At 28.7% G+C, this 27,196-nt stretch overlaps 1 protein-coding gene across 4 annotated transcripts in view; it reads right to left on the bottom strand.

Annotated features, from left to right (window-relative positions):
- The window catches only part of LOC107446248 (ubiquitin-like activating enzyme 1), a 44,431-nt gene extending 18,492 nt beyond the window's left edge, over positions 1-25,939 (bottom strand). Inside the window, exons 1-10 of one of the 4 annotated variants that reach the window (XM_043051850.2) lie at positions 25,523-25,939; positions 11,608-11,690; positions 9,381-9,549; positions 7,867-8,001; positions 3,867-3,973; positions 3,282-3,372; positions 2,997-3,129; positions 2,193-2,290; positions 407-553; positions 107-274 (exon numbers count right to left, since the gene is read on the bottom strand). In XM_043051850.2, coding sequence (XP_042907784.1) covers positions 107-274; positions 407-553; positions 2,193-2,290; positions 2,997-3,129; positions 3,282-3,372; positions 3,867-3,973; positions 7,867-8,001; positions 9,381-9,549; positions 11,608-11,690; positions 25,523-25,633 — 1,242 coding nt within the window. In that variant the 5' untranslated portion in view covers positions 25,634-25,939. Of the gene's footprint in view, positions 1-106; positions 275-406; positions 554-2,192; positions 2,291-2,996; positions 3,130-3,281; positions 3,373-3,866; positions 3,974-7,866; positions 8,002-9,380; positions 9,550-11,607; positions 11,691-12,090; positions 12,211-16,136; positions 16,414-25,522 lie in introns of those variants that run through there. The other 3 variants (XM_071177346.1, XM_071177347.1, XM_071177345.1) reach the window with 3 other exon arrangements.
- Positions 25,940-27,196: the final 1,257 nt, after the last annotated feature.

Raw genomic sequence — 27,196 nt, 5'->3', positions numbered from 1 at the left:
GCAACCTAAATGCAGTTCTTAAAAATGTATACAATTTCTGGAATTCGATATAAAATTACAGCAGCTTAGTTGTTACTTTAATTTTTTAATAACTCAAAAATATTACCTTCATTATTTCTTGAGCAGTTATACCACCTATCACAGCTTGCATGGGACATAAGTCACCTTCAGAAATATGAGCAAAACGTCGAATCAAGTCATCATTTAAGTCCACAGGGTTGGCAGTCTTCGAGTTTAAGTCTTTCACAATACTCAGAAAATCATCAGCATCTTCCTATCGTACAGAATAACAGTGAATACATAAAATAAAATATGCATATATACATATACATTACATGAAGGAAAAAAAATCAAGCAAAGTTTTCAAAACAGTTAAAGAGAAAATACAAGTATAAATATTATTTACTGCATTCCAAGGTTTGGGCAGCCTGCCATTGTTCTTTTTGAAAACATGTGCTGCTTGAAAAGCTAAATGAATCTGTGGAGGGTAGTCTAACTTGGCAAAATCTGACATGACAAATTCTGGATCTACTGTAGACTCTTTATAGGATTTCTGGAAAAAATAAAAATCACTATTAGAACATTTACTGAAAAAGATCATGTCAAGTACAGACTTATTTTGAATTAAATTTTAATTTATCTTTCTGTACTTAAATATCGGTTGCACAAAATCAAGCTTTTACAACAGAGGTTTGCAAATAGTAACTCTCAGACCACATGTGGCTTGCTTGTCAAGACATTCAGTGAAATTCACCTTGAAAAAGGGTGTGGTGAATCCTTTTACAATAGGGGTGCACAACCTTTTTGAGTGAAAGGCCACTTGCACAGCAGGTTGACTGACTAAGGGCCGCACACATATTTAGTCATGAGGTTGGCAAATATGATAATTTTTATCTCAAAATTATTGCTCTGAACAATAAATATTTTCATCAGTAAATTTAGCAAGATATTTTCTTAAAATTAAATACTTTAATTATTAAAATTAAATTCATTCAATAAAAAAAAACTAATATTTTTAAAATTTTTCTTGTCTTTTTATTAATAAATTTATATATATATGTGAGGAAAAGAGATACTATAAACTCGAACAAACAAAAACTACAATGCTCATAGAATAAATTAGCAAAAAAAAAAACTACATACATACTTATTTTAATGAGTAATATAAATTTGAACTAAATGTTTTAAAGAAAATTTATAGGGTTTAAGCAAAAATTAGAACTTAACTATTATAGTAACATATTAAGATTTAATATTTTGTGAAGAGAAATTCAAAATTTTCACAGTTAAAAAAAAAAGAAGAAAATTGTGTTCAGAAGATCTCGCGGGCCGCACATCAATAGTTGGCGGGCCGCAGGTTGTGCACCCCTGCTTTACAATTTCACTCTGTATTTGAACCTACACGTACTTGTGAAAAAATTTTCTCGCTTACATTTCATTCATTCTATTCAAATTTCATTCTATTTCAAAACAATTGTAATCGTCTTGCTTCAAAACAATTGTCTCCTTAAATTGATCATAAAATTAAATGGGTAAAAAAAGAGATCAAGGAATATATTGAATAAAACTATCACTATTGCATTAATTTGTATTGGTTTTCAGGTTATAATTTAAACCATTTTTGAAATGATTAACTTCTGAATGGTGAGAAATCATTTTAAAATGTGCACCCCTTCGCCAAAATGGTTAAAGTGCCAAAGAATGTGCTTATACTTGACTTACAAGACGAATATTTAAAAATTTAACTCCTTTTTAAAATATTTTATTGTTTCAAATAAAGTCTTAATTTCATGTCACTTAAAAACATCTGATGATCATTGAAGTTTTTAATTGTGAATTAACAAACAAATAAAACAGAATTTTAGTCTTTTGTTAACATTTGAAATGGTTTATATTAAATTATGCAGCAATGGAATTCAAGTTCAAAAGAATTTTCACTAATTGCATAAGGGCTGATTAAGTTTTATACTTCAAAAATAGTAAATACTCTAATTTCCCCAATAACTAAAAGCTATATCTCTTTATACGCAGATGTCAACTTCGATTAAAAATAATAAACAAAGTGAAATGAATAATCCTTGAGGAATGATTTATGGAAATAATTAACGGTTCACATTTTGTAGGGATTATAAATTAATTCATTATTGATTCAAATAAAATCTTAAAAAAATTCATTAAAAATGTTTTCTTACGAATGTAATTTTTTTTGGCATATTGACTTGAGTTGCCACACCTCCTCTAATATATTCTCCATAATTTGATGTGTCTCCAATGCTAAACGTGTATGGACCTGAAAAAAAGATGACAGATATTGGATGCTTTTCATGTCTTGCATTTTTATGTTAACTGTTAAAATGTGATTGAAAAAATGAGTTTTTCATTGCCAGTATATAAAAATTTCATGTTATGCACCTTATCAGCTACAAATAAAATATTTTTTGGCATATTAATTACTTTTAAATATGCAGTTTAAACTTTCAAATGAATCAGTGCAATAATGTTACAAGTCAATTATTAATTTAGTTTGAAATGGGCATAAGTTATGCCTAAAAACCTTTTAAAAAAATTAAAATACTTATACATAAAATATATCTGATGCTTTAGATTTTTACTCAATTCATTTTAGAAAAACAAATTTCCATTTTTTCTTAATTTTCATATGCACCTGACTAATAAAATTTAATACATTGAATGCATAATTGTGCTCTAATCTATCAATTACTATCAATGTTTAATAATTGCATAGTATGCTGAACAATTTTTAAAAATCAGCTTGAAGGATAAAAATCACCATGAAATTTTTATCTATTTTAAAAATTAGGACAACCCTGACAGATTCTATAGACAGTTTTAAATTTTTACTAAGTTTACAACTGGATGATTTGATTAGGAAGAAAATATTTGTGCATATATCTACCACATTGGTTCAGAATTTAAATTAAAACTAATTTGAATAAAATTACAAATGTAGAAAATAAATTACTAAAGAAATTTACCTAAAACTTGGACTTTTCTTGGTTCACAGCCATTTAATTCAACCATACCCTGTATTTCAGAGAATGTTACATAGTCACCGTCTTCAAAGCCATGTCTTGTTTCATCAAGGCATGTAACAACACCATTGTTTTCCTGCAACCAGAAAAGGCATTAAAAATATGAAATTTTTTTAAAGTTAATTCAAACTATTGGGAAGTAATGCTAATTAACAAGACTAATTTAACACAAAATGGAAATTTTTCAAAGAAAAGAAAAGCGAATAAGAATTTCAGATATATACATACTTTACTAACGGAAGCAATCATTGCTGATAAAGGCTGTTCTCCTTTGACATCATGAACAGTAAAATCTTCTCCGAAATCACAAAATATTTGACTATAAAAGAAATAAGCACAGACATTAAAACAGATTCAAAATTTTCTGAGATGCCATTTAACCAACTGACTTAGTTGTTTTTTATTTAGCTTCTTAAATCATATGAAGTAATATCTTATGAAGAACAATTTTAAAACCATCGGGAGTTAGCAGCAGTCTTTTAATGGTTAAAGATTGCCTAAATCTAATCTGGTCAAAACAATGTTTTGTTAAAAAAAAATGAACTTAAGTATTAAGACAATTTTCAGCTTTAAACAAATTAATTCTGTTCAACAAGGCAGTATAAGGTACTTAACCGTGGCTTAATCTAGTCACAAAAAAATAATAAATAAATAAAAAAGAGAAGTTCAAAAGAAGTCTTAAAATACGATATTGTATAAAAATTCTACAAAATATTTAGAAAAAACAATCTTTTTATAATAAATGCTTCACGTTAAATCGTGTAAATAAGAAATTCAGGCTAGTTTATAAAAATGAAAATATCCAATACCAACCCAAAAAGACCCTTTGTATCAGCAATTATTAAGGCAATATTATTCGTGTGAGTAAAATCTCCTACAGTATGCTGTTCTTCCAATGAAGAATCAGTTAAGACCACAACCTGAAAGCAAGAAATTAACAGCTATATACTTACAGCAAGATTAATAGATACATTTATAATTAGTCTTAATTTCCACAATTAAAATAGCAAAAAACAAATTAAAGTTTGGTACTTTACTTATTACAATATAATCATGTCCACCAATATAAAAATACTGGATTATAATTTATACAAATTTAGCTGTTATTTAAAATCAAACGTGAAAAAAAAATCAAAATACTAAAACCATTTTTAATTAAAAACAGTGTCTTCATACTTATATAGTTTTCAGTAATAAAAATTCAGAGAATATTTTTTATATGCTATATTTTTCGACGCAGAAGACTCTGAACCCCAAACAAATTGTGAGGGAAGAAAAATATAAACTTAAACATCAGTTATTTATTAAATTAGGATATTGTTCTACAAAACCTGTTTTTGAACATACAAAAAATATTATTATCAATAAAATAATTGCAGTTAAAAACTTTAATGTCATTACTTTAACATTCAACTGTAATCATTTCTAACAAAGAGAATCTGAAGATTTAATATACAGCCTTGTGGTAGAAATTGTTCAGGCTTTCTGTGACAAAACTCTCTAGCAGCATGATACTTTTAAAAATAACAATTATGCATGTTACTAATTTAAAGTAACAGAAACGACAACTTCAACTGGGGGGGGGAATCAAATAAAATAATTTTGTAAAATTTTTTTATTCTAATATTATGAGAAATATTATTTTATTTTGTAGAGGGAATCACACGAATTATTTCCTTTTTCACATTTTGTAAATCATCATAACATTAAGAAACATAATTTTTTTAAAAAATCGTTAAATCCACAGCAGTAACTACCGAAAAAAAGATCGAAAGCAAAATCGAACAAATCAAACTCTTTAAAACAGAGTTACTAAAAGCATGTTTTCATTTCGAGATTCAGTTGTTGTCATAAAAAATATCGATTAAAATATATCAGATTTTAAAAGCTATGCAGAAACAAATAGAAAAAAAATTTCTGCAGGAAAGAAAACCAGATTTTTTACTTCATTATTTTCAAATAAGAATAGAAAACTCACAAGCATTTCCTCCCCCCCCTATTCATGAGGGAGAAAGGCATCTTTTGGACATAATTCTGAAGAAAAGATATTTCAAAAATTTCTGCAGGAGAGAAAACAAAAGGAAAAATCCCAAAGGAAAAATCCTGCAAAAAATTGGTTATGTTCTGAGTAGGACTGGGCTATAAATCGATGTATCGAGACATATCGATTTAATGCATATATCGGCAAGACGATACAGCGACTTTCGTTCAAGGCGATGCATCAGAAATCTGATTTAAGCCGTCGAGTAAAGACAACGAGCGCAAAACGATATAAGACACGCAAGGATATAAGATAACGATATAAGACTCTTCTCTTACGTTCCGATGTCGACTCGCGCTGTGGAAGACGATGCTCGTTTCGTTATGTAGAAATGGCCTTGATTGGTGAGCTGTAGAATCAGAATCAAAGTTTTGAGAACACATATCGTTATATCGCCTGTTCCTTTTCGCACCTCTTAGCTTTTATTTTCTTTGTCGCGACCTTTCTTGTAGATTATTTTTAGTGGGACTAACTTCGTGATCGCCTATGTTACCTTGTTCTGAAGATATAATAATATATTACTGATAATTCTGATATAAAGAAGAGTTTCTTCATTAATTAGATAAGTTTTTTTTTAAAGAAACTTTTTATTTTTAAATGTGAAAATTATCGGCAATCTAATTTAGGCGCCCATAAAGAATTGAATTTGTTAGGTTATTTTTTTACTTTCTTTTAATTTATTAAGAACTTTTTGGATGAAACTTCTAATAATTTAATGAGTTTTTATTACCGATTTTAAATTTATAAATCTTGTTGTTTTTATTTTTAGAAATAAAGTTAAAACAAAATTTATTTCTGTCATTTGGATTTGGACATAAATAAATCAACTTTGCTTATGCAAAAAAATTTGAAAGGTTTGCGTATTTTACTCTTTTTTTTAAATCATTTAGCACTTCGTTTTATTAGAGAGCATAATAATTTTCTTTAAAAAATATTCTTTTCATATTCTTTGTTAATTAGCTAAATATATTATCGAAAATCACAATTTTTTTTAGTTTTAAGAAATTAAATCTTTGTTTTTTGTTCATAATTCGATCATTATTTAATTTAATTATTTATCTGAAATGATAAGGTCCCGCAGTGGACTGATCGTTAAGACACGGTTCCCTGCAGATCATCGAAGTCAAGCATCACTGGCTGGGGGCAGTTTGCGGGTAAGTGACCACTTGGATCAGTCTGCGTAGGGACCGAGGGTGTGCGGTATTGGTCCTTTAACTGTTCGACCGTAAAGCGCTCGACTTCGCGTGCATCAAAATTGTGATGGCATGTCTTCGGATCATCCTCAGGAATGTTTCTGAGACCGTCGCCAATAGCCCATTGTGCAGCTCTAGTGCGACGTAAATGAGCTATAATAGAACTATAATAACTGAAATGATAATAATAAAAAATAGTGTTTTAAAAGCTTTTTTTTTTTCAAAAATTTATTTAGCACTTTGTTTTAAACATACAAATCATTTTTAACGCTTCATTTAGAAATTGAACATTACGATCGAACTTGATAATTATGTATGCATAATAGTACAAGAAAATATTAATTCGTAAAAAAACGCTTTAAAAAAATGTTAACACTTTGTTTTACGTGTATTATGAATTTCTAAACAAACATTTCAATAAATATTTTAAGTAAGATTTGTACATTGTAGACAATTTATTTAATATCTTTCTTAAGCAAAACATAGATATCTTCAAATTTATAAATTGATTTAAATCAATCTGAGCATGAAGTTTTGATAGAAATTGACTTTCTGTACCTTACAAGTAAATGAAATTCAAAAATACTATATCGCGATACATCGCTATATCGCGATGCAAAACTGACGATGCATCACGATACATAATTTCTAATATCGCCCAGTCCTAGTTCTGAGACAATGTCGCCACAATTCTGCCACGGTGATACACTGTTTATAAAATTGTAATTTGATCAACAGATTTTTTTAAAAATCTGAACTTCTTTATGAAATAAAGTGTTTTGTTAGTTTTGCACCAAATTGTAAATAAAAAACTATTTAGTGAAGAACTCTTTAGTTTGCAATTGTAAAATTCTGTGATTAAGGAATAATTATTTGGATTATAATCATTTTAAACAACCTATACAGAGAGATCAATTCAAATTTGTGGAACAACTACTATGCATCTCAAAAATTTTGATTTATTTTTCTCCTAAAAAATAGTAAAGAAGTATGTGACTCTCAATTCTCCATTATAAAATTTCATAGCAAAAAAAAAATTTACTTAAGCTAACTTTTTAACTTAATTCAAGAGTCTTAAAAATTGAAAAATAAATGATATAATTTATAAATGGTTTCAGCATTTGAAACCTGTGTAACTTTAAAATTGCTTAAAAAAAAAGAAGGAAAAAAAAACAGAATGCTGCAGTGAAAGTGCAAATTTTTTATAAGCGCAAATTTTTTATGACATTTTATTAAATTGATTATCAATATTTTATGATTAAAAGATGACAAAAATTTGAAGATTTTTTTTCCAAACTATTTTGTGTTTAGTTTTGGATAACAGAGTTGCAATTAGTTGGAAATTTCTTTTACAAATTTAAATTCAGGGAATCACTAATCCCCTGAACGAACACAAAAATCACCACATGTTAGTTAAAAATGGGAGTTCAAATAGACCTGATAATATTGTATTAAAATTACTTAATTTTCTTTTTAAACAATAAGCAAGGCATAACATTTTAACCAAACATAGGGTTATCCTATCATAAAATCATGTAAATGCATTTGTATACCAAAATTAAGAAAGTAATAAACATACCCTGAACTTCCTCAAGAAATCTTCAGAGAGATTATCTGTATGAGCATGAACAGAGACATATCGGTTAAGTTCTCTGAGGTGTTCCACACTAACTTCAGCTCGGTTTTTACCAACATCAGCTTTTGTCAGGTAATACTGTAGAGAAATGTTAAGTTAAAAATACCAATCTATAAATAAACATACATTTTTATTCATTAAATTCTAAAAAAAGCTGTTTTTTTCCACAACACTTTAATATGTTCTAGCATCTTTTGCACCATAAAGTCAGTTGTTTAGGGAACATCGGACATTTCTATTTGCTATTAATTTCTTTCGCTTCTCATGTTGATCACTAATAATATACATACCTAACTTTTTCAACTTTATAAAATTAGACATTAAAAAAAGATTAAGTATGATCTGAAAAAAAGTGTATCTAAAGAAAAATTTATTAATTACTTGATGGTTTTGCAAATTTATAATACAGTTTAATCTCTATTTTACAACTCTACTTAAGGATAATCCCTATTTCAGGACAAGTTACATTCTGTTTCAGGGCAGAATACTTTAACCTGCATTAAGTTTCCTTAAATTAGTTGTATTGAGGTAGAGAGAAAAAAGAAAGATATTTGATTATAGAATTTCTTAAACTGAGAAAATATTAAAATTGAGTTAAGAGATTTAGATTAAATTTAGGATGCCCATGAAGAAAGCAAGATCAAAATTGAAATGATAGAGACATCCTTTTTATGCAACTACTACTACGAATATCTAATTATCCAGTACGGAAGACTGTCTCTATAATGGGCTACAAAAACTGGGGAAAAGTTATTTAAGTGAGACGGCAATTGATGTAATAAGATTTTTTAAAATGTTTTTTTTTATTCTTAAACTAATAAAATCTGTGCCAGCAAAGAAAATAAATAAATAAAAACGGTAATTTGCAACAAACAATTGATATTACACAAATTCTATCGAGGATTATTTGGCATGAGGCTTTTTAAGTCATTAAACAGAGAACCAATCGTTATGTCTGATAACAATTTAATCCTCATTCTAAAATTGTAAAAAAGTAATTCAATATGTTGCAAATGTCAATAAATGAATTAAGTAGTTGGGAGAAAAAAAATAATCAATAGTAATTTAAACCACAGCGAGCTCTTGTTGCCTGCTGCCCTACAACCATATTGCACGCGCGTTTAGCATCATTATAAATACAAGGGCAGAACAAAATTCTTAATAAACAGATTCACTATTAGTTAAAATACATAAAAAAAGAGAGGGAGAGAGTGATTTTAACACAAACATGTTACAAACACTTAATTTTGAAATTACATTGGTATTATGGAAGGAAATGGAAAAATGAATTTTAGTCTTTTCATTAAAAAGAAATATATTTTAAAGTCTTTAAAAAACCTATCTAAGTTATTAAGATTTAAAAAAAAAAAATCTTTTTTTAACCCTATTGCATTCTTATTCTGAAATCATTGCTAAGACTGAATTTAATAATAAAATGTCTTTTAATACAAACATACCTGAGAAGACAGATCTTTTATTTCACATGAATTATTATCGTGAACGGTGACACTTTTCACACCACTAAGGATAATATTCTTTGCCACTTCAATACCTAAACCTTTAGCGCCACAAATAAGTATTTCTGCTGTAGCCATACGCCGCATGGCCTCATGACCCAAAACATAGCTGAAATGGAAATATTATAGGAAATATTAAAGCATCTGAAAATACTATATTTTTTAAAAGTTAGAACAGAAATTCTCTTCTATTTCAACATTGCATTTATTAATAAAAAACAAAAATAACGAACAAATAATGCCACAAAAACAGACATACTATAGTTTCAGCTTGATAAAACCTTAAAAGTGTCAAAACACAGACTGAGAGAAGGAAACACAATATGCCTTTTTCTTGTGACACTACTCACTTTTACTTCATTCATGTTGTTTAGATATCTGCATTCATATATAGCTAACTAGGTTGGNAGAAAAAGTAAATGCAATGTTATATATTTTCTTGGCAAACTTCAGTTTTTGACATTTTTGACGGGTTAAACCAGTATTATACCCTTGTCATGTCAAAAACCCAACCCTGATAGCTAAGTATATTATTTTTAATGCCAAAAATTCAAAATGTTATAAGTTATTTACAAACTGAAAATATTTGATGTCCTAGTAATAGTAATACTATCACAAGTTATTTGAATGACCAGTAAGATAATTTATTTCTTAAGAGTTGCCAAAAACCAGTTCCAGATTTTAACTTTTGATAATTTTCAAAAAACCGAAAAGATAAAAAAATTTTGGAGTGCTATTTAAAACTTCATCATATATTTAAAACCTGAAAGTATAAATATATACACTAATATATAAACATTATCATAAAATCAACACAAAATATATTAGAGATTTTAGATTTGAACAAAATAAACAAACCCTTAATTTTTTCTTTTGTTTTATTTTGAGAGCTCTAATCTTTGCAAGGAATTAAAATAGATGCAAAATTTTTACAAAGAGTAATTATTGTTTTAGATTTCACTTTTATTGGAATAAAAATTTAGTTTTTTTTTGTGAATTTCAAAATTTTTACTTCAAAATTCTCACTACAGCAATATATCTAAAATTATAACAATGGAATTGTCAACAAATAGCTATTAAAAGCATTAATTTTAATATAACAAATGATTCTTAATAATCTGCACTTCTAGCAAACTAACTCTTAAAGTGTCATAATAAAAACATGACCAAGAAAACTATTAAAATATTTTTTTCCCGATCAAAGTTTAGAATGATTTTTTTAAAACAACTTTGCATCTTTAGAATTTCCATCAAATGTTTTTTTCAAGTTAGAGGTCTATACTTCAAGTATATTTATGTAATAATATAAGTTTTATTTAATGTATATAGGTTAATTTGATAAGTAAAATAGCATATAATGTATTTAAAATTCATGACACACATTAAAAACTTGACAAGCATAACCAATTTAATTCCAAAAAGTTTTTGACAAAGTTTATTTTTTCTTCATTTTGTCTTTTATATATTACAAATCATTGGATATTTAAAGTAGTCATATGAAACTGAATTTTAAAATTTTTTGTCTTTATGATCACCAAATCCCTAAATAAATTTGATATAAATTCTCAAATTTTTTTTAAATCATTAAAGACATACATCAAAAAATTAATATCTTTATAAATTTAAATCATTTATACTTTAAAAACATGAAATTGTAATTAAAATTGTAAGCAGTAAAATTTAAATGAATAAGTTTACTTTAATATCTAATCACAAAAATATTTACAAATGAAAGAGATGTTGTTAAATAAAAATATAAAAAATTTTTTATACACAAATGTTATCAATGATTTATTGAAACTTCTGGACCTTGGATTTCTGGATCCCAGTTGGCGAAAAATTCGAAAATCCAGATTTCCAGAACACAATCATCTCTGAATACTAATTTTTTAAAAAAATAATTAGGAGTATAATTTGATAATATAATCCCGTATATCATAGAGTATGTTTAAGAATGAGAGAAAATTCTTGACTTTCAATGAATATTTACTGGTAAAATATTAAAATTTTTTAATTCCTCTTTAAGAAATTTTTTTTAAACTTTTGATTCTTATTTCTAGTATCGCCCAATCATAACAATTTTACTGAGAAATTATAACTAAACAAACATCAGAACTCCCAAACAATAACACTTTAAAGTTTTAGGATGAAAAGAAAAATAACTTACAGTTGTCTGGAATATAATCCTTCATCAATGTTGTTGGAAGTTGCATTCTCTTGGTTGGAAGACCCATTCTGTGCCATTTCACCCTACAAATATTTTTATTTTATTTTTTTTAAATATTTAAACAAAACTTAAATAGTTATTTCAAACACTCAGTTAACTAAATGCTTGAAATTAACTAATGAACTAAATATTTTCAATATATTGTTATTGTACTATAATTATGACAAATAACCAATAAAAAAATTTCCAGCCACGTTTTTTTTTAAATAAAAATTATAGAAATTAAAAAACGAAACCTTAAAATAATGTGCTATATTTAAATGCAAATTGTGCTATATTTCTGAATGGGGCATATTAGCGAGGAAATAAGAAAAGAGTAAACAAACGTGAAATCAATAACGGTGGAAAAACAAAAGTTGATAAAATAATTTTAAATACGAAAACAATTGGGCGAAATTTAGAAATGAAAATTAAAATAAATACCAATTCATTTTCATAAAAAGGTGCCTCGTCTTCCGCAGCCATTTCTTGCGGATCTTCCGAAGCATTCGCGTCGACGACAGTGCTGCTACAAGCTGTTCCCATGGCAACACCAGAACCACTCAAACAATATTCACCGCATAGCAACACCGGCGGGTGGAAGGGTAAAAGAACTTAGCGAAATTTCTTTCAATCCAAAGCAGGTTCTTTGCGGTGTTTCACGAACTTAGTTATCTTTGCAAGAAAAACCAGTACAATTTAAATACAAAGAACAAAGGGTGTACTGCTTGGGTGCATGAACGACAGGTTAAAATAAAACTATTTTTATTCTTAAAATTCGACGAACAGGATTATCGAACTTTATGAAAACATAACTAAGAACATCTAGACAAGACAAATCAGTTTCTGACGTCAGTTCGTTTATGCGTCTATCACCGCCGGCCACAACAGAACATAATGATTTAAAATACAAAATATATCAACCTAATGCATCTTCGATCAATAAGGCAACGGGTTACCTGGTATGAAGGCCAAACATAGAAAAACCAATCAACACTAAGGACGGCGTCCCGCCTGAGAAACTTTGACAAAACATAAGAATCGAACCTTAAATGATGAATGGAAAAAAAGACATTTTACTTCAATAAATTAAATAGCCTATTACCGACGTCATCTCCCACGTTTCCCCCCAACATGGATATCGATAGATGTATGGAATCTTAATACATTATTTTTCTTTTGAGTTTTCGATAAATAGAATTCTATTTTTAGCCTCATTAAGAGTAAAAAAAATAAATAAAATAAAGAATAGTTTAATGAAAATACAGCAATAGAGAGAAATGACAAGATAGGACTTAATGGAAGAAAAAAAACAAATTACAAATGATCTGAAGTAAAATGTGCAGGATAACAATTATCCTAAATCACGTAATCGTCTGATTTGTGTTTGTGTTTCAGTTCTTTTCACAGTGGCTTATAAAGAAATAATTTTTTTTTAATGAATAGAAATTGGCACTTAGTGTTCTTTTATACAGGATTCCATATTAATTAATACTGAGTCAGCTGTCACAGTCTTTTCTATAGCTAAAATGGCATAAAACTCAGTTATTGAGTGATACTTTGGAAATTCTTTAGTTTTAAAAATGTTGGTAAAGTTTGAGTTTACTTGTCGATAATAGTTTTGCTATCTTAATAAGAACTTTTGTTACAGACCCCTTTATTCTTTTCCTCATGCCCAACGATTAACTTGAAATAACGAGAGGCAACTTAATTTATAATTAATTACTATCATTTAGTCAAGCGCATATCGCAAAAAAAAATGGAAACTCAGCTCACATTTTCAGTTATTTCTCTGTTGTAACCATTTTGACGACGATTCTTTTCATTTAAACTTATTGTTCTTTGATAAATTGCAAGATTTACTGTGCAAGAAACATTAAGGGGGCTCTAAGGGGTCGCGTTTGAACAAATGGGAATCCAAATGTTTCACATTGCATCACAAACATTTTAATTTTAAAAAATAGCAACTCGCACAAATGAAAAAATAAATAAATAATTAATCAAGCCTAAATAAGGTATTATAATCATAAACAGTAGTCTTTTTGTTCCGAGTAATAAAGTTGATTTCAGTATTAAAAAAAAAGAAAATCGGTCGCCGAAGGAATTGTTGACAATAACCAACAACGCTACTTTAAATAATGTTTAGTTATTTAGAGTAGAAAAACAAAATTTTATAGTTTTATTTACGGATTGAAAAAGAAAAATAGCAAAAAATTGCGAGGGTTAAGAAATATGACACGAAGTTTGAAGCCTGTTAAATACAGAAGTATAGAGAAACCTTAGAAACACCTGATGGTGTGTGCATGAGTTTAAAATTACACTTCAGATGGGAAAGGGAAAAAATACATAGAGTGAAAATGCAATTTAATTCAAAACCCATTTCTGATGCAGTACAATGGAATTAAGTAGTTTAATGATTAATGAACCGGATGCAGGTAATGCTGAACCAAATTCAATTTATAAGAGACCAAACGGAAACGGAAATATTTATTTTCGTCAATGATCCAGATAACTAGGGGTCTATATCGAAGAAATTTGGGTTAGTTAATTGATTCTTTACAAATATTACTTAAGTAAAAATGTGCCCTTCACAATTTATTTTACTGTGAAAACAAATCTTTCACAAAAAACTTCCATTGACAAAAGGAGTTGATGAAGTAATTCTTTTTTCTTTTAGGGGGAAAAAAACTACTTTTTTGAAAGGTATGGTTTGCAACCACCTCTCCCCCCGCACGAAAACAGAACTCTATTTTTACACATTCACATTATCCATACTTGGACATAAAAAAGTTTTAATTTCAGATTTAAAAAATAACGACAATGTATTTCACAAAACAGAAAATTTTTTTAAAAAAAAACTGGACAGTCATTTAGTTGTGTTAGGCATTTTATGATTTAAAAAACTAAGCATCTTTAAGCACCCTCATGGGGGCTAAAACGGCAATTTAAACTAAAGAAAAATATTGAAAAGAACATTCGATATTTATATTTTGAGTTACTATTAATGAAGGTAAGAAAATTATTCTATTAAAAAAACTTAATGTCTACAAAAATCGATTTTTTTTCTCCATAAATGGGAAGGAAAAAAAAAACTAAATTTTAATTGTTTATAACTTTAATTTTACTTCATGAAATAACACTTTAGACAAATATTTACCTATAAAATAATTCAATACAATAAAAATGGTAATAAATTTTAAGTTTTAATTTGTCATGAATTGGATGCACCCTTTAGGCTAGATGCCTGACATTAATTCTTTCGCACTCCTCCCCCCCTCTGCAGGGCACTGGACAGAGACACTAGACTATTGCATATTTTACTAGAAAAACATTTAACTGTCATAAGCAGCGGTTCCCAACTTATTTATTTTTCCGGTTGTGAAACTCTAAAGGATCTACTTTCTTTTGGCGTTACCACGAGAGTAAATTAATAAATATCTTTAGAAATTGTGAATACATAAATTAAAGAAAATACTTAATTTTTTCATCCATAATTACCCTTGGAATTGGTACGTCAGACAGTTAAATTCTCTGGAAGGATTCTCTTAAAGGTCTCTGGAACAGCAGCTAGTCTAGTTCTCAATTTGATTATAATTTTCTGATTTTTATAAATTGAAAATAAATTAGCTGAAATATGGTTTTCATTAAAACAAAAACGGAAAAGAAAGAAAATAAAAGTTTCAAATGGTTATCAGAGAAACGCCATTGTCAACTTCATTGTTGTATACGTAAAAATAAAAAAAAAATTTTTTTTAATTGAATGAATACAGTAACGAATGTTTCTTAGTTGTTTGACGAGTGATATTTTCATCTAATATAACTCCCATGAAGAAAAAATGTTTTTTTTTTTATTATTATTATTGCTGACAATAAATATCGTACATATCGAAATACACGGGAATTATTAAGAGGGAGGGAAAAATTAAACAGTAACAGTCAGAAAAAGTAACAGTGGAATTAATTTCACTCTCAAAATAAACTCAAAACATAAGATATAAATAAAAAAAATAATGAATTTAACGTTAAGAAATCTCGTTTAATAAAAATCAATAGTTGTGCATATTGAAAAATTTTTAAACTTCACAAAATTTAAAAAAAAAAAGTAAATAAATAAATACGCACGCAGAAAATACAAACAGTCGTCAGCTCGAGAAGAAAATATCAACAATCACCTACTCGAAGTGCTAAATTTAAGAGCACTAATCACGAAAAAAAAAGCAATAAAAATATGAAGATCCATAACATTAGGTGAACAAAAATGTTAACTTTTAAATAGTTAATATTTTGGAAAGATAGAGCAGAACTTTTCCTTTCGAGAACCGCAACAAAATATTGAGTTTGAACAAAGCAAACCGTAAACACAGAATGAACGCCCGCAATCGTTATCGGGGTAGCTGGAATAGAAACTAAAAATTCTTAATTGAATATTCATAACTTTCACTAATAATAACCTAAATGCGAAAGAAATAAATGTTTGGCAAATATATCACCTGCAAATATTCAATAATTTCAGATGATCCTATTAATTTCACACCTGGAAAGGTAGAGAGGGAAAAAAAAGAAAGGCCCTTACCTCCGCTGACGGCCAACGCATCGCTTAGAATCTAAAAAGAGGATGACGCAAGCAAAGCGATGACTGTGACGTCTTTACGTTACCTTTTATCATGCGCTTATCTACACCTACACGTTCACACGCATGCGCAATTCAGTTTTGGAGGCTGGATAGGTTGAAAGCACTTTATTGTTTACTTGTCAAAAAATCAGTGTGTTCTCCACGCAATCATAACCCGGGATCTTTAAAAATTCCGATTAAAGCGCCAGCTATTGTTATTCCAAAGAGAATTTTCAATAAGCACAAGAAATTACATGCTCTACCATTGAAAAGAATTATTCAATACCAATAAAAGGCGGTGTGGATATTTTCGATCAAAAATTTCTATTTAAATTACATGTTGACTATTAATTTTAATAATAATTGGGATTTGATTACATTCCAACATCACAATTGACAATATTTTTACTTAACAGAGAGTTCTGAATTTTTGTAAAATATCAATATTTAATTTGGTGAAAATAGGCTCCTTTTTGTGATTTTGTGAAAAATCAGAAAATATGTTAATGATCTCAAATTTCTTCAAAAATGACCAAGGCGTCAAACGAAGGGGAGAATTTTATGCAGAACATATTCTAAATATTAAAGAAATAACAAAAAATTAATTTTTTTACAAGACACTAGGAGCTGGGGGGATAGAACGCCTCCCCCCCCAAAAAAGGTGACCCTGTTCGAATCCCATTGATGGCTGGTTTAGACAAATTCCTCAACCCGTTCGCACAGACCACAATGCTGACGTAAAACACCCTCAGTGGTAGACAGATCATGGGTTAGAGTCCCCTTGCCGTTGGGCTAAGAGTGGGCGGTTTTCCTCTCAGTTAGTTTCATTAAAAAAGCCCTTCGGAAGAAAAAAAACATATCCAGACTTAAAATATAATACACTTAATAGAATTGGATTGGATATAATTATGAGCGTTATACGATTCTTCGAATCTGCAACATTTTAGTTTTATTTTAGAACCTACATTTATAATTAAACAAATTATTGAAATCTGAGCAAGGCAGAGTTGGATTTTTGACACTAGTCGAAAACTGGAAATCTGACAAAAACTGTCAAAAACCCTGGGGCCTTCTTTTTTGCCATTGGAGACATTTCAACAGATATTAAACCACGCACAATGCTTTTATTATATACGACTGTAATTATGATTTATAATACGAATAAACATCATTTATAAAGCAATATAACCAAAATTAATGGCTTTTCCAAAAACATGGTACTTTCAATACATGAAGATCAATATTATTTTCTATATTATAACTATTCAGTTTATATTACAGATAATGACTATGAGTGGTTAATTATTATCAATCTAAATATTGATCATAATTCTTTTATGCAAAAACAGATTTTTTTAGAAATTTTTTTTTGGGCCAATAATTGTCCGATCTCAACTTATATAATTTATTTTTGATTCTCAATATTTGTCATTATTTATATGCAGCAGAGCAAAATATGTTAGATCATGAAAACTAGGATTTGGGGGAAATTCAGGCAGCTAATGAGGAAATTTTCGATCTAAAAAAATTCCCACAAAATTTTTTGTTAAAAAATGTGTGGCTTTGCAAATCTCCCCTGTTAAAAAAAAAAAAAAAACATGTTAATTTGTGTATTTATTAATTCGAATTCCTTAAGTCTATCAGAGGGGCCCTACATTAAATTTAACAAACTTTCATTTCAATATATTTTAATTTAAATTATTTTTAACACATATGCTAGTTTATGCAATTGTGTAAAATTAAATGAATTTTTTCGTACATAAACTTCACTTTCAAAAAATATTTTAAATCTAGTCTATGCAACTCAGCATCAATCTAAAGAATAGCTTTGAATTTTGGTCTTATTTATATAAAACTAAAAAATGAACTAAGAACAGAGGGCTACAAGACAGGGATAAGTTCGGTAAAAACCAAAGCTTAAAACAGAAAAGCTTCCAACAAAATTTTTCAAATAATTGAAATATCGATGTTGGATTTTATTTATTAATTTAGATTATGTGAATACAAATTCAGATGTATATAAAGTCACTTGAACACAAAACATTAAGATGGCTATGTTTTTTTTACAGAATATATCTAAATAGAAAATACTTATTATAAACAAAAAGCATTATGGTACTCCTAATGTTATTGAAGATTTTAACTAGTTTTTGAGGCTTGACTAAAAAAACAAACAAACAAGGTTTTGATACTAAAAATTCAATCCAACTTAAAGCAATGTTTTGATTGACATGTTACCAATTCAAACAGTCCCTAATATGCTTCGATGTCTTTAATATTGCCTTAGGAAAGCCTCAAGCAACAGTCAAAGTTCAAGTGAATATAGCCAAAAAATTAGCCACATAACAAAATTATAAAACTGAAAACCTAATTAAAAAAGAAACATAGATATTTTTAAATAAACCTGTTATTTAGAATTTCTTTTTTCAGGGTTAGTATGTAAAAATTTAAATTTGGAAAATTCATATTATAAAGCAATGAGGTAACTTTAAGCGATAGAGAAGTGACAATATCTCACCTCAACTGCAGATAATCTTTATCAGTTTGTTTTCACTTTTATATGCTATTTTTGTATTTAGAATAGAATTGTCTTGATGTGTCAGTGGTTATTAGACAAAAAAAAACTGCATAGAGGATAAAGATTTTTCGAATTGGTTATTTTTATATTATTTTACTAAACTCAAATTCTAGCATTTACTGTCAGTCATTAGCAAATAATCATATTCAAAATACTGAGAAATATTTATACTGAAAATAATTTTATTAATACTCCAAAATTTATTTTAAGCAGATTTTTTCCCCCTTTTCAAATATTTTTAACATGTAAGATGCTAAAATTAACTTATTCTTTACAATTTAATTTCAATATTTTTTTTATCTAATGCTATATTAACACCATGCAATTTTCTTTATAACGAAAAATATCTTATCTGCTACTTACTGAGACATGTGGTAAATTTTTTTTGCTAAGGTTTTTTAGGCGAATCAATGATTTCATGAATAAAATTATTTTCAAACAAATTGTTATTTATTATGGCTTGTTAAGGATATGAGTAACATTTTATGATTTGTCAAACTGTATGAAGCGATGATATTTATGTGGTTAAAGAGTTAATTCTTTGGTTATGATATGTAACCGTAAACTCTTCAAATGAACACTAAGTTACTGATATATCAATTTTCTTTATTTCTGAATAAAAATTGTAAAGTTCCAGTAAATTTAATTTCTACTATTAAGTATAAAATAATCTAGCATGAAAGAGCTTTCACATTTTACATTGAGATCCAAACATTGGAGCCACTGTGAAGAAAACTAAATGTTCTAGTTAACATCTTGTAATAACTACTGTTTTTCAATATGTCAAAATTCTAAATTTTTATATTTGCACTTATGCTATTTGAAACTGTTTATATTATATATAAAGAATATATTTAATATAAGGGAAAGTTATATTAATCACATATTTCTGAATAATTTCAAAAGAACTGAAAAAATATAGTAATTTTTAAATTTTATATCTATATTTTCCTAATATTGAAAACTAAGCTCTCAAATGACATTCCTTCATATTACAGATTATTTTCATTGATATGAACTATTTTATTATCTAAAAATAGATTAGATAATTCACTTGAAAGAATTTTCCAAATATGACATAACTTAGCATTTCATGATTTTTTTTTCTTCAGAGATAAATTATTTAAGAGCACCAACAACTGCTAATCATTATTTGGGAGATATTAAACAATATATTAACTGAGGTTTAAGCTTCTCAGATATCCAAGTAAAATTGTCTCTGAAATTAACAGGGAAATCTTGGCATGTGCCAAACTGAGCATTCCAAGAGGAAAAGTGAAGGAATTTAAATGCTTCTGGTCGAGGGATCTGGATGATATTAAAGAAAAACGCGATCGCCTCAGAAGAAAGGCCGAAGTGACAAAAAATACCAAAGATATTCTATCTTGGAGAAGACAGGTGGCCTTGATGAAGAAAAGTGTGTTGGAAGCAAAAAGAAAGGCTTTTGATGAATTTATTTCTATCATAGACTATAACAGGGCTGTCCAACTGGCAGCTCGCCAACACATATTGTGCGGCCCGCCAACTTTTTTTTCAGGCTGATCGACCCCAGTTTTTTAATTAAAATGTAAACAATTGTTTTATAATCCTTCTGTTCCATTGTTTTTTAATTGATAATTCAACTATTAATTGTTATTGTATAAGAAGTTATTGTTTAACTTTTCCAAACTGCGACCCGCCAGGTGATCAGTGACCGAAATTCTGGCCTGCTGGCTCTTTGCAGTTGGACAGCCCTGGACTATAAGGAAGACAGCTTGAGGACTTAGAAAGCCCCGGAGATGATTTTGTGCAGGTGGAATTCTTAAAGCATTTGAGTAATACAGTAAAAGAAACCATCTTACAAGTATTTAACCATATTTGGGAGACAGGGATTGTCTCCTCCCAATGGAAGCGAGCTGTCATTGTACCGATGTTGCAAAAAGGCAGAGATCCTGGTCAAATTTAGAACTACAGACCAATATCACTCATAAATACCCGGGGAAAGACTATGGAGAGACTTGTAGTAAACAGATTGAACTAGTTTCTTGAAGATAGAAACATAATTGCTAACTAACAAGCTGGCTTTTGAAGAATCTCTCAGCAAACGATTAAGTGGCCTAATTTAGCAAAACAGTGAAGGATGTACTTGACAACAGGAATGTTCTGTCAGCAATTTACATTGATTTCAAGAACGCTTATGATCTGGTGCAGAAAGAGAAATTATATTAAAAAACTCTTAAAATCGGGTATTGGAGGTAGAATGTTAAAATGGATATTATCTTTTACTGACCAGAGAATTTGTAGAGTTAAGTATGGCAATGAATTTTCTAGATTCCAAAACCTTCTGACCAGTCTTCCTCAGGGAGCAGTTATCAGTTGTGTTCTGTTCAACATCTATATCAACGACTTGATTCGTTTTCTGGGGGCCGTGGAAGATGTTCATTGTTTGCTATATGCTGACGACTTGGTCATTTGGACTCATTAGTAAGTATTTAATATAAATTAACGAGTTTAAAAGCATATGAATTCGAACTTGATAGTAGTGACATCTTAGTGATGAATTAATCTAATTTTAAAATCATATGAATTCGAACTCGATAGTAGTGATATCTAGTGATGAATTAATCTAAGAACTTCATTAATGATCATAATATCATTAATGAAGATTTGTTTTAATTTATAGTAGCAAATAATAAAAATTAAAGTGTTAAGTTATAGATACAAAATTCTATAAAGCAATCACTAAATTTTATTCACCAACAAAAAACATTTTTTGTTCCTTAAGACTTTCATAAACCACGATTGTCTAAAAAGGCCAATGAACAATTGGAACATTTAAGTCAAACAAAATGCTTGATTTACACATCTTAACTTACTTGATTATTGATTATCAAGGTTGGTTTATGACACAAGAGAAGAAAAAAAACACTAAATGCATAATATTTTCCTTGTGTTTCGTGCTCTCCCCCAGTGTTTTCAAAAGGATGACCCGTCTAGCCTGCCCTTTTATTAAGTCTTGTTTTCTATAAGCCACCCTCCTTTAAAAACACTCCATTTTTATTCATATTCCATTAATTCACTGTTTAAATAATAATTACACACTGGTAAAATTATCTGTTTATAGGTTTAATTCTGATTACTATTATAAATATTTTGTTAATGTTCTAAACTGGTTAAATGTATATAAGTTTCTTCTTTTCAGGGGGAGAGGTAGAGTAATGAATTTTTTTAAGTGATTTCAAATATCTTTTTTTTTTTAAATGCACTTTGACATTTTTATTTTCTCATAATTTTTAGTTTGAATTATAGAAAAAAAGCTTTCAAATTGTTTATCAATTAATAATTTTTTTTTCAAGTTTACCTTTTATAAAACAACTTGACAACTTTATAAAACACAGTGACTCTTCTAGCATGCCTTTAATTATTTTTAATAAACTACACTTTTATTTTGGTAATAAGTGAGAATTACTTTTAAAAATATACACATAAAATAGTATAAGGTAATTTAAAAATTGTTGAGGATAATATTTAGTTCATACATAATAATATACATTTTGATAAGTCATTACGACATGCCCTTTTCTTTTTATTCCTAGGAACTAAATTTTACCACACAATTATTTTGTTAATAAATTTACATGTCACTTAGGACAAAGTAATTTTAAAAACTGACTTTAATTAAAACCATAACGATATAAAAAATGGGCCCAATGATTGAGGGCTCTTAAAATGGATTTTTTGAAAATAAATTTTAAGAAATTAAAAAAAACAATGATTTTTCAAAATTTTATGATTATTTTTCAGTTCTAATTATATAAAGTAAAATTTAATTTATTATTATTTATTTTAACTTTACTGAAAAGATATACAAACTTTTATATTTGAATAAATAAAAAATTTACGAGACAAAAATGTAATCTAAGGGCCCAAAAAATTTGAATGGTCCAAGGCTTGCTTAATCCACCCCTGACCTCCAATAATTGTAAGTAAGATTTTTATTTAAGATTTTTGTAAATTATTAATTTTATTATCCTTAATTTATTTATACAAGAAAAAAGATCTTTTAGAACTAATTTTTATTTTAGCAAGAAGTTAAATATTCTTTTTTATTGGAGAAAAAATTTCTAAACAGAACAGGGTTGCAAAAAACCCGGGTTTTTGTAGAAAAACCCAACCCAGGTGGGTTTTCCTGGGTTTTTCATGTTTTTATGGGGGGGGGGGGTTAAAAGAGAGGGCAGGGATAAGTACCTTATTTTAAAAAAGCTCATTTTAATATTAATAATTAAAAGTTTAATTTTATAAATTGACTTCATATAGATAATTATTACAAATAAATTGATGTGAAAGTCTAAAAAAAAGTTTCTTCGGACATCACAATACAAAATGTTATATGTACTCACATACATCACACATTTGAAATTTATTTTAACACAGGATTACTTTTTATTTATACTTTAATCTAAAAATATTTGCGGAAAATTTTTTATTTGCATAAAAAGATAATCAATGGCACTGAATAATCAATGGCCATACAGTCAAATCTAGCCAGCAAGGTGACTCTCCAGTCTCCAACACAATTAGTTTCTTCACTATAGGTTAATTTTTTTTAGGCTAGACTATGTATATATTTCAATAGCTATTTAATATAACAGAGGATAAAAAAAGAAACCAATCTTAGAAAAACCACAGTAAAATCCACTTTAGGGTGGGTTTTACTGGGTTTTACCAGTAAAACCTGGGCGGGTTTTATTGGACAGGTGGGTTTTTTGCAACCCTGAAACAGAATATATTAGAACAGTTCCATGGGCTTTCTTTTTTGGGAAACTCTTTTTTCAGAAACCGTATCCACTATGTGTTGCATTTTATAACTGCAAATTAATAATTTATTCGTTGCGTAATAAACTTAAATAAAATAACTTATAGTTTAAAGAATTCATTTTTATAATACAATATTACTTAAAATACTTTAGTAAAACTATGATCCTCAATTTTAAAATTTTCTGGATGTGCTGTCTACAGGAGCCTAGCTTTTCTTACTGCCAAGATTTTGTAAAAAAAATTCTAAGGCTCAATAACTAGTAGCCTTATTCCCCCCTTGCATTCATATATGATAGTCATCTAATCAGAATTTTTTAAATGCAATATATGGAAAGTTGTGATTTTTAAAATAAAAAAAGAATATGTATAACAAATTAAAACTAAATGTAGACAATTCTTAAATATATAATTTATTTCACCTAAGATATACGAAATTCTAATATTAATCATATCTGATAAATACATAAGGTACAATAGTTTTATCAATAATTTTAGGCCAATTTCGTCAAACCTCTTTTACAACTTTTTGTTTTTTAATGCTTTTACTGAAGAAACCATGTTAGAAACAGCCATGCATTATAAAAAAACTCGCCCTTGTTTCAAAACGTTTATCTTTATTTTCTTATACCAGGCGTGTAAAACAATGATTCTCTTCTCTTTTCCACGTTTACAATAGTTATAGAAAAAATTTAGTTTTTTGTTTCCAATGAGAAGATTTTACAAATAATGTGCAGACTTATATTTCATTTTAGTAACTTCTAAAATGAAACATGTACTAAGAAATTGAGAAAATAATGCAATACTGACTATATGGTTAAATAATTTAAGTTTATGCAAAACTAAATTCTTGAAAATTATTATAAGTAAAAAAAGATTTTTTTTTAAACTAAAGTACTGGAAGAAAAATAAATTATGAAGTCAAACAAAAAATATTAATGAATTGTTCTACTAGTTAGCAGTAGCATAAATGTTTATAACCTAAATATCGTATACTTTTCTGGAACCAAATAACAGAAATTGCACACTATGTGGGCTTGTCTATAGGTATGAACCTATAGACTTCACAAACCTTAAAATGATAAGTGAAATCCAACAGATATGATAAATCTTAATACCATTTCTCTACACATATAATTATAATCTAATATATTGAATATAAAGCTAATAACAAACCATTTGTAAACCTGGCAAATTATTAAATAGACAAGAACTACAAACCTATGTAAGCTTTAAAATTAGATTTAACCAAAACTATATATTAAAAATTATTTTCATCAGCTATATTATGCTCGCTTATGAACTATGTTATGATTTCATACTAATACTATCAAGTTAAAACATTTCACAGTTGCTAGCAATGTTTAACAAATATACAAAGTTTAATAACATCCGTAATTAGTGTTCATCCGAGAGTTAAGTGAACTCTTACAAATGTTTAAGCATGGTAGCGAATATTTCCTATCGAATTAAATGGCGCTTGTTTTTTAAACAGCTTATAGATAAAAAAAATCTTTCAAAAACAGTAAAGTTGAAGATCAAGTGACAGAAAGGAAACAGCTACTTATAAGGGAGGAAAATCGAGAGCAATTATTAAAATGACGCACTAAGCTATTAAAAACTAAATAGTTTAAATTGATTCGACAATGGAGATAGCTTTTTTAGGGATTACAAATAAATTGTTTGAAATAAAAATTTACACGACAACTGTTTCAATAAGAAATTAAACTAACTTGATAGTTTTAACAATATTTTTAAACTTGCGAAAATATTTCCTTTGTTTGATGTTGATACGACCCTTTTAATTGTTACTAAAAAACTTTTGGTGTATTAACATTTAAGTTTTATTTTTTGATTGAAAGTTCGTTTTCTTAGCATTGAACTGAACTTACTGAGCTGTTATTTTCACAAATTGAATTTGAATTCGACTTAATTTCAGTCCTGCGCTTCTTCGCCGGTGGGCTCAGGCTTTGATCAGTGTGCGAACCTGTAGCACTAGACATCTAAATACACAAACTTCACCAATATCGCGTTCTGTACTCCGCTTTAGCGGACTTCAGCATAGCCTGCGCAAGGATAGATAAGTAATTAAATAGTTAATATGTTTACACTTAGGCAGCGAAATGTTGATTGCAACTATCTCAGCCTTCCCAGATATAAAAATGGCTGCTCCCGTAAGAGAGATCGTGCTTCGGACGAAAATTCGATGCGCGCGACGCCCGAAGAAAAAATAATAAATACAATTTTTGATTTTTATCTGTACGGTTACAAACAAACAAACAAAACTCTAAACGTCCCACTTAAGAACTATTCCCGCTGCTTGCAACTTATCTTTGAAAGAGCATTTTGACTGCATGTGCTTCTCACTGCTTTGGTTGCTGTCGAGGGAAAATGAAAACATGATTGGTGAAATATATTTGTCAAAGGAAAACTGCGAAGCATTCACACCGAAGGCAGTTACATCACCTCCGATTTTTACCGAGTGAAAAAGGATCAGCGAATTTTTCACGGGAAAACCAATCAGGTATTCATCATTTTTTTCAAGTATTTACCAATCAAGTATTCTTCATTTTTTTCGAAGGTGCGGCAATCGCATTCTTGATCAAGTTCTTCATCTTGGAGCCTCAAAGGCGATTGTAGTTGCTTGAACATCATGCAATTGGATATGCGACTGAATGTAAACAATTCGCGATCGCAACGCTCGAGTTTGCCATCTGGAAGGAAGGCCGGTTCCATGTCTTGACCCTCCTCCCTTCCTCTTCTCAGTTGTATGGGAATGTACTACGATATTTCTCCCTTCCTAATATTTTCGTATAAACACCAGAATTGTTTTTTTAAATTTCCATGACTCTTTCTTTTAGAACTAAATCCAATGCAGTTCCATGCAGTTTCCTAACTTTAAAGTTTTTAATCTGTTTGAAAATCAAGACAGAAACTAACGTACTTCTTTCTCCTATGACTCTCTACACTCTACTGGTGAAAGCATGCGAAGTGTTGCCAGAGGCAGAGAATTCTGCTCTACGCCACCTGTTGCCCCTGCTTGTAGTATGGTTTAAGTTTAAGAAAACATTTTTCGATGATTTTAAAATACCCTGAAAATAATTTAAATAGCTGAAATTCAGTTCGAAAGCTTTTCCGAAATAAAAATGAGTTATAAATATATTAAATACTTTTTAAGCATTATTTAAAAACTAGGAGGCTTCGCCCCTGCTCGCTGGCGCTCACCAACCCCCGGAACTGCTTTTTCGGATTGCTTCGCAATCCAATGCTCGCTTTGCTCGCTCATTGGATGCGTTCTTAGCGTCTAGTTTTTGTGTACTTTTTTGAATGCTGAAGTTCCGAAAACTTTTCACTGTAGAAAATTCTAAACCTGTACATTTCAATATTCATTTNAGCTACATATTCAAATTCATATCAATTATAAAATTTTGCTGTGTAGTATCAGGGCCGTAACTACGCCGGGGCAGTCGGGGCACCGCCCCGGGGCCCCGACGGTCAAGGGGGCCCCATATGAAGGGACCACGCGACATTTTTTCAAAATAGTTATATAAAGAGATTGTGTGAAG

Source organism: Parasteatoda tepidariorum, chromosome 2 (genome assembly GCF_043381705.1).
Source record: "Parasteatoda tepidariorum isolate YZ-2023 chromosome 2, CAS_Ptep_4.0, whole genome shotgun sequence".
Lineage (NCBI taxonomy): Eukaryota > Metazoa > Arthropoda > Arachnida > Araneae > Theridiidae > Parasteatoda > Parasteatoda tepidariorum.
The sequence above is the reverse complement of the archived record's forward strand: the minus strand, read 5'-3'. Positions and strand labels throughout refer to the sequence as shown.